Genomic DNA, 13,061 nt, shown 5'->3' on the forward strand with positions numbered 1-13,061 from the left:
AATTCTGCTAATCTGTTTTAGTTACTTCACTCCAAGGACTTGAGGACAACACCAACTTGAGCTTAGTGCGCATGCGCGGCACATCCGCTCCTGGATGTTGGACCAAGGAGGTAGGAGTTAACCTCTCCCACCCCTCTGGTTCGACAACGCTAATTAAGTCTGTTTCGATTGATTGTTTGGTTTTGGTTACGTATTATACCATACACGCCCCCAGTAGTCCTCAGATCGCGTAGAGGTATAGAGGAGGTTGGTTTTTGCATCTTTCCTCCAGCCGTATACTTCCTTACATCCAACTTTCTGCAGATTCTGGTGTCGAGAAAAATCTCACCAGATTGGCAGAAATCTGAAATATAGGGACGCATCCACTTCGTGGTAGATCTTGGAAGAGTTTGTGCAAATTTGCCGGCAAGTGGCGAGGAAATTGAGGCTGACTGTATATCAAGATGATACTGAGATTATTTTTACTTTTTAGCTTGGCAGGACTCGGTGAGTATACTTGGTAGACATTTCCCAGTTGTTGTTCCGATAAAAAACAAAAACAAAACAGAATGATAATGAACGTAACTATAGGATTAGAGAGAGAGAGAGAGAGAGAGAGAGAGAGAGACAGACAGACAGAGTTAGATGGACGGATTGAACAACCAAAAAACTGTAGAAGAGTTGATTTATATGATATACTTCTAGGTACAGTGTATCATTTACTTTAGATGGCTTCAGATCAGCACGAATATAAATTTTTATTCTTTGTAATATTGTAGTAAAAATCCATGGCCAATCCAGATTAACATGTATTGTCATCAGAAACACAACGATTAAATCTTCATTTTGATGGGGCCAAATATGGGAAGTTATAAATTTTATAAGTTTAGCATGTGACTGAAAGTAGTAAACCTTTTGTACAAATACAATAAGACAACACGATATGAGTATAATACATGGCATTGTGTGCCCCTATATAGGCACCCCAAAAATCCTCCCGATCCATCCGGCTGTGCAGAGGATCGGAACGGTGAATGATATCAGGTTACTCATTAAGGTACAATAATTATGAAATGTGATAGTTCTCTGTGACTTATAATGGATACGTTTACATGAATGGAATGAAGCTGCAAAGGACTATGCATTGATATATTGAAAATAATGTTGAAAATCCGCCGGATTTTACGGATAATATGAATGGTATAATCCTTGTAACGGTACATTTTTCGAGATAATTCACGGGTAAACAGTAATGATATTTGTTCCACTGCACATGACGTAGCCATAGCGGACAATCACTGATAATACCAGTATATAACATGAGTAATTTGAAGAAAACTATCGAGAATGACATACATTTTGGGACAAAACGTTAGAACATTGTGTAAACAATAGATTTTGATATGAAACGAGAATTCAAGCCATGCTTTTTTGTTCTAACAATTTTTGTCTAACAACTTATTCATTATAGGGGTCAAACAAAGACAGTTAGTGCCGAAACGCACCTATTCTATGATACCCTTGAGAATTGGATTAGGATTCAAACGTAAAGCGCTTAATCAAATTAACTCTGTACAGAGTTCGAGTGATGACACTAAATTAGATGATGGGTGCACAGTAATATAGTGTTATGAGGAAAAGGCAGATTAACCTAGTGCTTGAAAACTCTGGTCCTGTCAATTGATACGCTTTTGTGAAGTTAATCGTAAGCTATAACAATGCTTTCCTATATATTATAGAAATCAGATTGATAAATAATCAATATCTTGCTTTATTAGAAGTCGCACCCATACATCATTTCGTATATAGCATGTTGTATATATTGCTAAATGCATGTTGTATATATTGCTAAATGCACAAGAATTAACCAAAGCTTTAAAAGCTGAGACTGTACATTTTTGTATACAAGTTACAATAGACTAAATTGTTTGTATTTGTATATTTGCTTCATGACATTCCACCTTCTCGTACAAATCGTTTATTCTACTTTGCAATGATTTTGTATTATTTGCATATGGAAACAAATGCATGAATAATGTTTATTGTATATCTTTGTGTGCTAAAGTATTTTTAAACTATATACGTGTATGTTTACAATAATGTAAATTGTATAGATATCAATATGGAATGTAAACTATAGGCGATTTAATGGACATCATTAACTTTTTGCAAAGCCTATACCTTTATAGCACGAATAGGCCTACATACTGATGCATAGAACCAGTGAAAAAAAAAGAAAAACAAGAGATGCAATGACTTTCCCAAGAATGCTTGATATGACATTTGATTTTTAGCTCACAAATCATGATATCTGACAGGTGCTGAAAAGTTAAAAGCAACAGAAATTAATTACAAACACAAATGCGCGTTACGTTCTAATTATAATCCAATTTTAAAGGTAGAATAAATGCTTTTCTGGATTAAAAGTGTTTTCATTTAAACCCTTTCGGGAATCGTTAGTATAGAAGAAGAAGAAAAAAAGGAAAGCCGGTATTGCATTCCCATTTCGTATCAAAACGTAGTTGACATCTCCAACTGAACGCAGTGACCGTCAAATCATTCTGGTGATAACTCGACGTTATTGTGTATAATTGTTCCATTGCAATTCACCAGTAACCACAGGATAGTACACAATATCAGCATTGAATCAAATTATGCGAAAATACACATCGCAACGCCATCAAAACATATTCCTTCTTTCCATATAGATTGTCTGCAAAACATTTCCATGTCGTTTTCAAGTTACTCCAAGAATGTGGTTATTGTCTCTATTATCTCACTTTTTCCAACCATCACTGACTTTTTACGATTTGTTAAAGGCTTGTTCTTTCAGACGATAACATGTCAATCATAATACCGCTGATCTACTAGCTCCATTATTATACCATTTCAATTAACATGTAACACACATCCTCTTCACTCAAAGGTAATGCCAAACTTTAGGACATAACAATGAGGCAAAACAGATCGATTCGGTTTTTCAATCGCACAAAATGTTTACACAGTTATCACACACGGGAGATTAACACGGCTTAAACGTTACTAAGGTAAAGAGTCATCCAATCAAAGAAGGGCTCTAAATCACAGTGAACCCATGGAAAGAGATAACTTATCTCTCAATACCAGCATAACTGGTTAGGTTTGACCATTTAATTTAGTTCCAGTTGTTTCGAATGTTCCTGAACACTTCTTACGATACCGATTAGGTTAAAGTTGTGATTGTCGTTGTTTTTCTTTATTCAACATAATTTGAACATCTTCTACCTACCTACCTACCCCTTTTTTTAACTTTATAATCCGGTAGTCTTGTCCCAGTCGTGTGGCACAGGATGGCTGCAATACCAAGACACATGCTTCTTGCTCGTGTCAATGAAACGACCTTATCAACTGGCACGAGACTACTGCCAAAATAACCAGGCGGAGTTGGCAGTACTCACCTCGAGGGATATGAACGTGAGTTTCCACATATAATAAAGAAATTCCAGCCTAATTAGAAATTAATCTGAGAATGAAAAGATGTAATTGCTTAAGCACAACAATGAAAATTTGATCAAAATCGGATGAAGATTAGGGAAGTTATGACGTTATAGAAGTTTCGCTAATTTTCGCAAAACAGTTCTTGAACAGTAAATAATAATATAGGAATATGTAAACGAGTGAGCTGATAATGTCATCCTCTCACAATATGCGTATTATTGATCTTGTACAAGAAAGTGACGAAAATTCCTTTTTTTTTTTCTGCCAGAAAAGAGTAAAACAATGTTTATACAGGCTGTATACTTTCAATTAATAATGATCAGTCCATGGTTTTGAGATGGTGTTCAGTATTACGCAAATATGATTGTACACGCATTGCAGGAACAGGCAATTTTCACAAGGCGGTTAACTCACAGAGCGATCTGCAATGTTTGTGCCTGATCCACGGTAGGTCTACATTTTTATTTTGTAGTACCAGTGCAGCAACCAAAGAGATGTCAGCATTTAAGTAGTTGAACCATAGTAACTACGATATTTAGACGATACAACTATTGTAAGCTGCTTTGTGAAACAGCAGAATCAAAGAACCAAAGAACCAAAGAATTGCCTTTAAAGAAGAAAATCACCCAAAATGAATAAACTTTAAAAACAAGAGAGAAAGAGAGAGAGAAAGAGAGAGAGAGAAATATTCCCCATAGAACAATACAAAAATGACAAAAATCGGATGATAAATTGGGAAGATATAACATTTTGAAATTTCATTTTTTTTTCGGAAAACACTTCTTAAACAATCGTAATGAATATTCAAATCAGCACGTTGACGATGTCATGCTCTCACAATTTCTTAATTCATTTCGTATACAGAAATGACAAAATTCTGATATTTCACCTGTATAATTATATATAAAACTTGCCTTAAGAAAAGAACATATGGGAATATGCTTTTACTTGTATTAGCTAAAAATAAATTTTTTCCGAATTTTTTAAATAACATACACGAAAAATTGTGAGGGTATGACATCATCAACCCGGTGATTTGAATATTCATAAGGACTGGTCGAGAAAATTTCAAAATATCATATCTTTCTTATCATTTATTCAATTTTTGTCATTTGTGCATCGTTCTGTAGGAAATATTTTTCTCTTTCCTTTGAAGTTTTTTTTTTTTTTTTTTTTTTGGGGGGGGGGGGGGGGTGGACTTCCTTTATAAGAGTTCTTCAGCTTTCTTCCTGGTATGGAAAGTGTCGTAAGTCCCTCTCTCTCCGCTCTCTCTGTAGACTTGGTTGGCGCAGCAGACGTCCATTTACCCGGAAGTGTTTTGGATTGGTCTCCATGACATCCAGTCGGACGGTTCCTTCACGTGGGTCGATGGTACTCCGCTGGACCCTGGAATGGCGTAAGTCCATCCATTCATCGTCTGCTGGATGATGGGTTGTTTCTCTTGCTCGAGAAAAAGCACTAAAAATTGATAGAAAAAGACAGAAAAAAGAAAGAAAAAAACTTTGAAGCTCCGTAATCAATTGGATGGCTGCGACGTTAGTAAAGAACTTTCCATAATTTTATATAGCATTTGATTTACACATCAGGAAAAGCTGTGAAGTTGTAGAAGTCAATTCTTGAGATTTGAATATTCTTCAGTTTGTCTCCCTCTTACAAATGAAACTTGTGAGATCGCAACTGCTGATCTGTAATATAACAAACATGTCGGAAAAAAGGAACCAGTCGGGCTCGAACCTGTCATCTACTGCTTTCCGGGCAGCGACACTACCACCAGGCTGTCCCTGGTTGCCGGCAGTGACACAATGAACTTGGAACAAATACCCAAGCTCCGAAATTTAGACGTTGTTATGTTAAGTAGTCCAAGGCGGACGAGGCATTTATAAATGCAAGAGAATACGTACGGGGGTGTAGGCTGAAGTTTGAATTTTCTTCAGTTTGTCTTCCTCTAACAAATGAAATTTGTAAGATCGCAACTGCTGATTTGTAATTTAACAATTTCTTTTTTCCGACATGGTCTGTAATTTAACAATTTAACAATTTCCTTTTTTCCGACATGTTTGTTAAATTAGAGATCAGCAGTTGCGATCTTACAAATGTAATTTGTAAGAGGGAGACAAACTGAAGAAAGTTCAAACTTCAACCTTCACCCCTCTTCTCTTGCAAGTCAATTCTTTTCTACGAAAATAAAAACATGCATGTGTACTCCGTATTTCAGTTTTCAACCTGCTTGCTGGGAACAACGACTCTTATTATTTTCTTACACTATTTGCAGCAGGCGACCCACTTTGAATTACTTGACATTATTTCGTCTTCAAGCGGTTGTTAGATATGAAAAGCGTACTACCGCACGAGTGATTTTTCGTACAATTTGACTTTTTGGGGAAAAAAAGTCATGTTGGTATCGCTGATGTGACCCTACGAACTGTATCATACTCCTCTCTATCAGAAACTGGGCCCCAACCGAACCTAACAACATCGATGGAATCGGCGAAGACTGCGTAGAAATGTACGCAAGCGGGAAATGGAATGACGAACAGTGTCTGGCCATTAACTGGTTCATCTGCTCCAGGTCACTCAGTGAGTTTTCGAAATCCACCATGGACATGCCGCACTATATAATGTTGAATGAAATTGATTGATGGATTGATAGGGAATTGTGGCTTGTGATAACAAGTATCTAAAAACAAATCAGCATACACAAACTCAGTAACGCTAAGTTAACATATGGAGTCGACTTAAATTCAAAAACCATAGACTCGGGAAGTGTGATCACTTTCCTCGTCATCAAAAAAAAAAAGAAAAAAAAACTTACCTAAAGCTCATTTATGCATTTTTTTTTTTCATCACGAAGAGTCCGGAGTTGAATCACGAATACAATATCAGCTACAAGGCATAAAACGCGTGACATTTGGTATTGAGTGTGTATATTGTTAAGTCTCACAAATTTTCTTGTACACTTACACATGGACAAAACAGTTCTTTGCCTTAATTAGTTTTGAAGAAAAACAAACTCAGCACACTTTTTGTCACCCCTATGAGTTGACAATAAATAGAAAATTCGTCATTGCGCAATTCTAGGTGATGATCATTATGACGAAACAAAGTTTGTATCACCGAGTCCCATAGAGATGAGATGATATTCAATACAAAGTTTAAGGCGTAAAGTAATAAAAGGTATTCAACGATATTGCCACTTATTCTAGACGTTGTTCCAAAGTGCGACTCGGCTAACGGCTGGGAGTCGTTCAACGGGAAATGCTATCTTTGGATCTCCGATACGAAGAGCATCGGTGAGGCCAAGACTTACTGCAACCTCCTCGACGGTTACGTCATCTCCATCAACGACGCCGCCGAACAGTCGTTCGCCAACTCGATCCAGGCCTCCAAGGCCAACATCCCCTACTGGACCGGTCTCAGTGACCAGGTCAGTGTTTTGGTTCTTCCCCAAAGATATCTTGTCTGATTTTGTCATTCATTTCCCCCTTTCCATTAGTCTGGTCGAACGAGCATCATGACTATGGCAGTGATAATAGCGACATAACAACCTTTCTATCAGCAATATGTCAATGATGAATTAAACTATAATTATTTCCACTCCCCGTACCGGGTAGGGTGGTACCTTGTATTCCAGACCGACTTCCATATCATCCTCCTGTCATATCTTGTTGCTTTTGTTTGGCAAGAATTGTTAGATTTGCTTATTTGTGAATATTCGATTGTTTATGTACCTGTTGTGTATGTTTCTGTGTGTGTAGAAAAAGGGTTCACAAATTAGTCGTTAAGAAAAACATGTTTTTCCTAAGTTAGTTACTATGGTATTATATTTGAATGCGCTCCATGAAACTCCCTTGATAATCAATGAATGCTCTAAAATATTCCTTCAGTGGTGGCCTAAACAAACACACAATACTGATATTAAATGATGAAGTAGATTTATGCCTCTGTTCCGTTCTTCCATCGTTTTCATCTGACTTTGATGGCTCTAAAATAGGGACAAAGTCAAGGCGTGTACATGTGGCAGGACGGAACGGACACCAGCTCGTACAGTAACTGGGACGTCTCTCTCGGGGAACCCTCCAATATGTAAGTCTTGTAGCCCGGCTCATGGTGGCAAATGATGAATTGATTTTCAAAGATATTCCATAATTTCCTTAAAGATTTGATTGAATTCCCTTTTACGTCGTCCAGACATACTGCAGATATCTTTCTTCTCATCGTTATACATTTGATTGAAATATTATAACATCTCCAGTGAGTTCGTGATACATGCATGCATATTCATACGATATTATGATGATGATATGCGTGTAAAATATATCATACAAAATATGTTTAAATATATTTTGTGTACACACATGCCATACTCTCTCTCTCTCTCTTTCACTCTCTTTTAAAGATATTATCCGAACGACTGTGTACAAATTTCATCATATGAGACTGGCTTCTGGACTGTTAATGACTGCAGCGTAAAGAATAGATTCATTTGTGAAAGACCGGAAGGTGAGTATATTTTTTCCGATAGACACATGCTAAATAGATGAGAGAGAAAAGCAGGCGAATAGGCATTTCATAGCTTTTGATATACAGACCTACTATCGCACATCTAGGTCAAACTGTTTGCCCTTCAAATGATACCTAATATTAGGTTTATATTTTCCTCGCGGGTGGGCAAAACTTAATTGCTTTTTTTGCTGTATAATGGTTGCTAAAAAACACACAATCAACTCATGGAATATTTTGAGTAATTGTCCGTGTATATGGGCCTTTCACGATATGTTTTCAACTCATTTATAGGAAATGTGTGAAAGATCAGCAAAATAAAGTAAATACATGATGAACAGGAGAATGTCTATAGGTAATTTCAATTTTTGAATGCATCCGGGTACAATGTATATAGCTTTGTAACACCCCCCCCCCCCCCCCAATTCAAAAAAGATAACAGATAGATCAACCTCTTAGTAGATGGGTTTTCAAAATCTGTTGAAATTGTCTCAAATAGGGACATGTGCGCCAGGCTGGATTCTACACGGTGGACAGTGCTACCAGTACAACTCCATGCTGAGGACCTGGTTTGACGCCAAGTATTACTGCGAAGCGCAGGGTGGCTATCTGGGATCTATTCTTGAGTGAGTTGCAGAAATGCACAATGCTAATAATGTTTTACCATTATTGTGTTCATAACGATAATCCACATTCAAATTCATTTCTTGTTCATAGGCTTGAGAAAATCAAAGGAATGATAATGCAATTTGAAATGAAATTGTGTTAAGCTTCTCACTATTTTGATAAGATGGATCACTTGTGATATGCAATAGATAACTTTTTTAAAAGAAGTATTTACCATTTGCTGCAGTTGAAAAGTTGAAAAGTTGAGGAAATATGTGAACTGGCTGATAAAAGAATGAGCTTGTCAAGGCTGCCTTTTAATGTATAGGCCTACATTTCTTTAAGGTCCGGACGTAGCTAGGTATGATAGAGTCTTCTGATACATCATGTATCTGGTGCCTTATAACCCCCGTAAAGACTTCTTTAATACCGCCGTATATAAAGGGAATTGGACTAATGAAACAAAGACAGATTGTATTCGGAACAATTAATGTTCTTATTCAAAAGAATAAAATTATTGCATCGAGAGTTGTTTCTATTGTAACTGATTAACAAATTACCCAAATCGACGTAAAGAAGTACAGAAATAATTAGCGTTTAGTATATATATATAGTAAAGTCACAATGAAAATCATGGGCATGCATATAGGCCTTATACTAGGCCAGGATTCGAACCTACGACATCCTGATCACCGAGCAGGCGTCTTATCCACTAGACCACAGAGCTTCCGCCCAACAGCCAGTGCTTGTAGGGCTATATGTCTGATTAGATGCAATTAATGTTCTTTTACATATCATACAATTCTACACATGCATCTGCAAGTCTGCCTTAACCAGTTGTGCGGCAAAAACAAAACAAAAACAAAACAAAACAAAAAGACAAAACAAAAATACGCACACACACAGACACAGGCAAATACACACACACAAGAATACACACAATGTATGAAGCATATACCTTCATGTTTCCTTCTTCTATTTCTTTTTCAATAACAGTGATACAGAAAACAGCTTTATTGCCGGCAACCTTGGAACCATCAATGCCGAAAATGTCGATTCCATGTGGTTTGGTTATTCAGGTTGGTCATACTCGATATTTTTAAATAAATAAATGATTTCTCAGTAATGCTCTTGTTACGAAAGAACGAAAAAACAAAGAGTAAAACAAGAAAAAATGCTCACATGCAAAGTATATCCTCCATTACTGCATTTCCATATTACTTTCCTTTTTACGAGAACATATCATTTGATTAAAAGCGCGTCTGTGCGCTTAAAATTCACCATTTATGATGGAGCACTATTCTACACGTTTGTTACTTACAGATGGTATAATAGGTCCGACAGACTTCTCTGATGATTTGATGAGCTAGATTTGATTTATCCCTTTTATTCATCTGTTTATTCAAATTGTTAGCTTGGGACGGGGGATGTGTAAATCGTGACCAAATACAAAGGTATCATTCACAAAAAGTGACGGCATGTTGAGACGCTGGTCTCAATAGGATTAAGTAGTAACATTAGTCAACAGCAACTTCAGTGTTTATTCGAATCAGCAATGTAGTAATGATGGTAATCATCAAATGGTTGCTTAAGCAAAAAATGAAAAAGGTCTCCTTGCTCCCCAACGGTCTGGGATTGTCCAGAGCAATTGAAATATCAATGAACACCTTGGGGGTATTTGTACTTTCTCAATCTGATTGATATACTAATTTGATCCGAAAGCCACTAAAAGAATGTAATGACTGATCTATGATAAAATGTTCCAACGCTAGATGTTGTTGCCGATGGGACGTGGACCTGGTCGCACGAGACAGACTCTACGTATACCAACTGGGCCCCTGGCCTACCAACCAACACATACGCCCAGACAGACTGTGCCTACATGGCAACAAGTAAGTTTGTTTTTATAGACTGCATCTACGTAGTGGAATTCATCTCCTTCATCTTTCATCCCCTGCACATATCGATCGTCCGCCTTCCCTTCTCTTTTCACTTTAGCGCTTTTTGGCAATCTCTAAGCTTCGCTTTTCAGTGGGTCCCCTATCTCCATTCTCTGATTAATCCAACACTTTAATGCTTATTTGTATGATCCCCTTCTAAAGTATAATGTACCCCCTTTTTATTGATTACTTATCTTGAAATCCTTTACTTTCACGTACACTGTCCATTATGTTGTTTATCATACTGCGATGGAGAAAAATAAATAGAACTGAGCTGAACTGAACTGATACAGTCCTGTGTGTTCAGTACAGATAACCTCCTTTTTCTTTTCTAAATAAAGGCAAGATATAATGACAACACAACTAAGACTCTGTCTGTCTGGTAACTTTCTTCTGAAAAAAAAAAGACTTTTCCTGGGCAACGCTTATTACTTAATCTTTAGCAGTGTAACTTTTCTATGATCGAGGCTCTATTCTTTCGAAACCACTTTCTGGTGGTCATTATTTTTTAGAGAAATGTATTCAAATTCTCAAATATAACAGAATGCCTTCGATTTACACATTTCTTTTTCAACATCCAGGTGACACCACTGGGAAATGGTACCAGAAGAACTGTCAACTTTTGTCTGGATTCATGTGCAAGATACGAGCTGGTAAGAAATCTGGTCGAATCCAATTACAATAATGATTTTAATATTTGTTGTTGTTTTTATTTCCATATTCAGATGAAACATATACAACCTGCAAGACAAATAAATCTATAATTACAATAGGAAGAAGCGGGGGATCGCCCGTTCAGCCTTATTTGCAAAATACGACTGTTCTTCCACAGGGTCCCGTATTGCCATATTGCATTTTGAATAGGACATGAATACCAGTTGTCGGTGGTAACGTTTAAAGGTCTCCAAGGGGATATATTACAGCCCTTACAGACTCGACAAAACGTTAAACTAAACTTATCATGCACTGTACACGATCACTTTCGATTTTTAGATGTCAAGTAATAGTCTCACTATTCTTAATAGCGATTAATCATCAAGCACTTTTATTCCATTTCTCTGTGTATTTGTCCTGTTTGCACCTTCAGGTAGTGTGGTCACCCCGGTGCAACCCGAGGAACGTGAGTATCAAAAGTTCTAAAGCACAATCATAGAACTGTTTGATGAAATCATTTAAGCAGGTTTTATCTTTTTAATCCTTTCAATTATTTTTTTTTGTCTGCACCCACAAAGCTCCTCCCCTATACAAGAAACAACTCCCTACGTGGTATTATCAACAGTGAATTCAGCTGACATGAACATCACAATGCCTACAATATTATGTATGTACCTTTAAGGCTTACATTAACAAAACTGAAAAAAAAACCTAGATAGGCGTCATGGTATGAAAGAACTTATACACCTCATATATCATAAGGGTATCATATTCACATGCTATGTGGCAAATATTCCAGGACTGAGGATATAGCAAGGAAAGGTATGGAATTATGTTTCATGGAACTTTATTTTGCTCTTGTTAAGCTGGTACGCCTGGTTATGGCAAGGTAAATACCGTTGGATAGCGTTAAGTTTATTTCAGCAGATTTACTGTCGATGACATCACGAAAAGCAAGAAGGTTTTTTTTTTTTTTTTTTAAGGGTTAAGCCTTTACTGGTTCAGATAAAACAACAACGAAGGAATAAAGGATTCTTGAAACATTGTATACATATTTCAATCACATGATCCCTGACTTTGTGATGTGAAGACTTAATGAAGTCAGCAGAAATCATCATGGATGCAGGAACAGAATTGGTCGCTAGGGGCAACAATTTCCGGTTGTATGTGTTAATTAAATATGATTTCTGGATACCTATTAAATGGGTCATTTTACTTTGACATTTTCCTGATGTTCCTTCACATTACTTTGAATACCTTGCCATTCCGGACGGACGATGTTTCGCTTGTTGCCATTCTCCACAACCTCATCTGTCTCTGTTCTTTCCCGGAGCAGAGGTTGGCTCTTGTAACGTGGGCTGGTCTCTATACGGCGATCACTGCTACTACTTCCCCACGGAGGTCGTGACCCATTCCGAGGCCCTCACGATGTGCCAGAGCTACTACTCCGATTCCAGTCTCGTCAGCATCCACTCCAACGGCGAGCAGTCATTCCTTACTGGTACGTGAATGCTGGTTGATGACCTAGACACTAGACAGTTTTTGCCCTTGTACTATTTTTCCCCGTATACGACGGATGGAACTTATCTTTTTTCTTCGTCTTTTAAATACCGTGCATATGTGGACAGCTCTGCGGTAACCGAAGAGATGCATATTTATAGTGTTGCAGCATCTTCGTTTGTTGTCAATTAATATTTTTCCAGCAAATTGTTATCAGCTTTGATTTCAATCGAACTGTTTACTGACATGTCCAAATTGCATACCTATAATCTTTGTGGCAAAGGTCGTTTTAGACAACCAGAGAACTTACCTACCTGAGGCTTGAAGGATTAAGCCATATCAAAATATACAGAGTGGATTTCAGATACTGAATACATTGACTGATAATCAACAAATGGATGAAGT

General features: G+C 37.2%; 1 protein-coding gene across 1 annotated transcript in view; it reads left to right on the forward strand.

The window, feature by feature from the left end:
• The first annotated feature begins 443 nt into the window (after positions 1-443).
• LOC139744726 (macrophage mannose receptor 1-like) overlaps positions 444-13,061 on the forward strand; it is a 38,972-nt gene continuing 26,354 nt past the window's right edge. The window contains exons 1-13 of the mRNA XM_071655148.1: positions 444-486; positions 3,284-3,432; positions 4,734-4,852; positions 5,903-6,033; positions 6,660-6,880; positions 7,448-7,539; positions 7,853-7,956; positions 8,456-8,582; positions 9,559-9,641; positions 10,335-10,454; positions 11,084-11,155; positions 11,590-11,622; positions 12,493-12,657. Coding sequence (XP_071511249.1) covers positions 444-486; positions 3,284-3,432; positions 4,734-4,852; positions 5,903-6,033; positions 6,660-6,880; positions 7,448-7,539; positions 7,853-7,956; positions 8,456-8,582; positions 9,559-9,641; positions 10,335-10,454; positions 11,084-11,155; positions 11,590-11,622; positions 12,493-12,657 — 1,459 coding nt within the window. The remainder of the gene's footprint in view (positions 487-3,283; positions 3,433-4,733; positions 4,853-5,902; positions 6,034-6,659; positions 6,881-7,447; positions 7,540-7,852; positions 7,957-8,455; positions 8,583-9,558; positions 9,642-10,334; positions 10,455-11,083; positions 11,156-11,589; positions 11,623-12,492; positions 12,658-13,061) is intronic.

The sequence above is a fragment of the Diadema antillarum genome, unplaced genomic scaffold (assembly GCF_040938485.1).
Source record: "Diadema antillarum isolate AM-2024a unplaced genomic scaffold, OU_Dant_1.0 seq00001206_RagTag, whole genome shotgun sequence".
Classification (NCBI taxonomy): Eukaryota; Metazoa; Echinodermata; class Echinoidea; order Diadematoida; family Diadematidae; genus Diadema; species Diadema antillarum.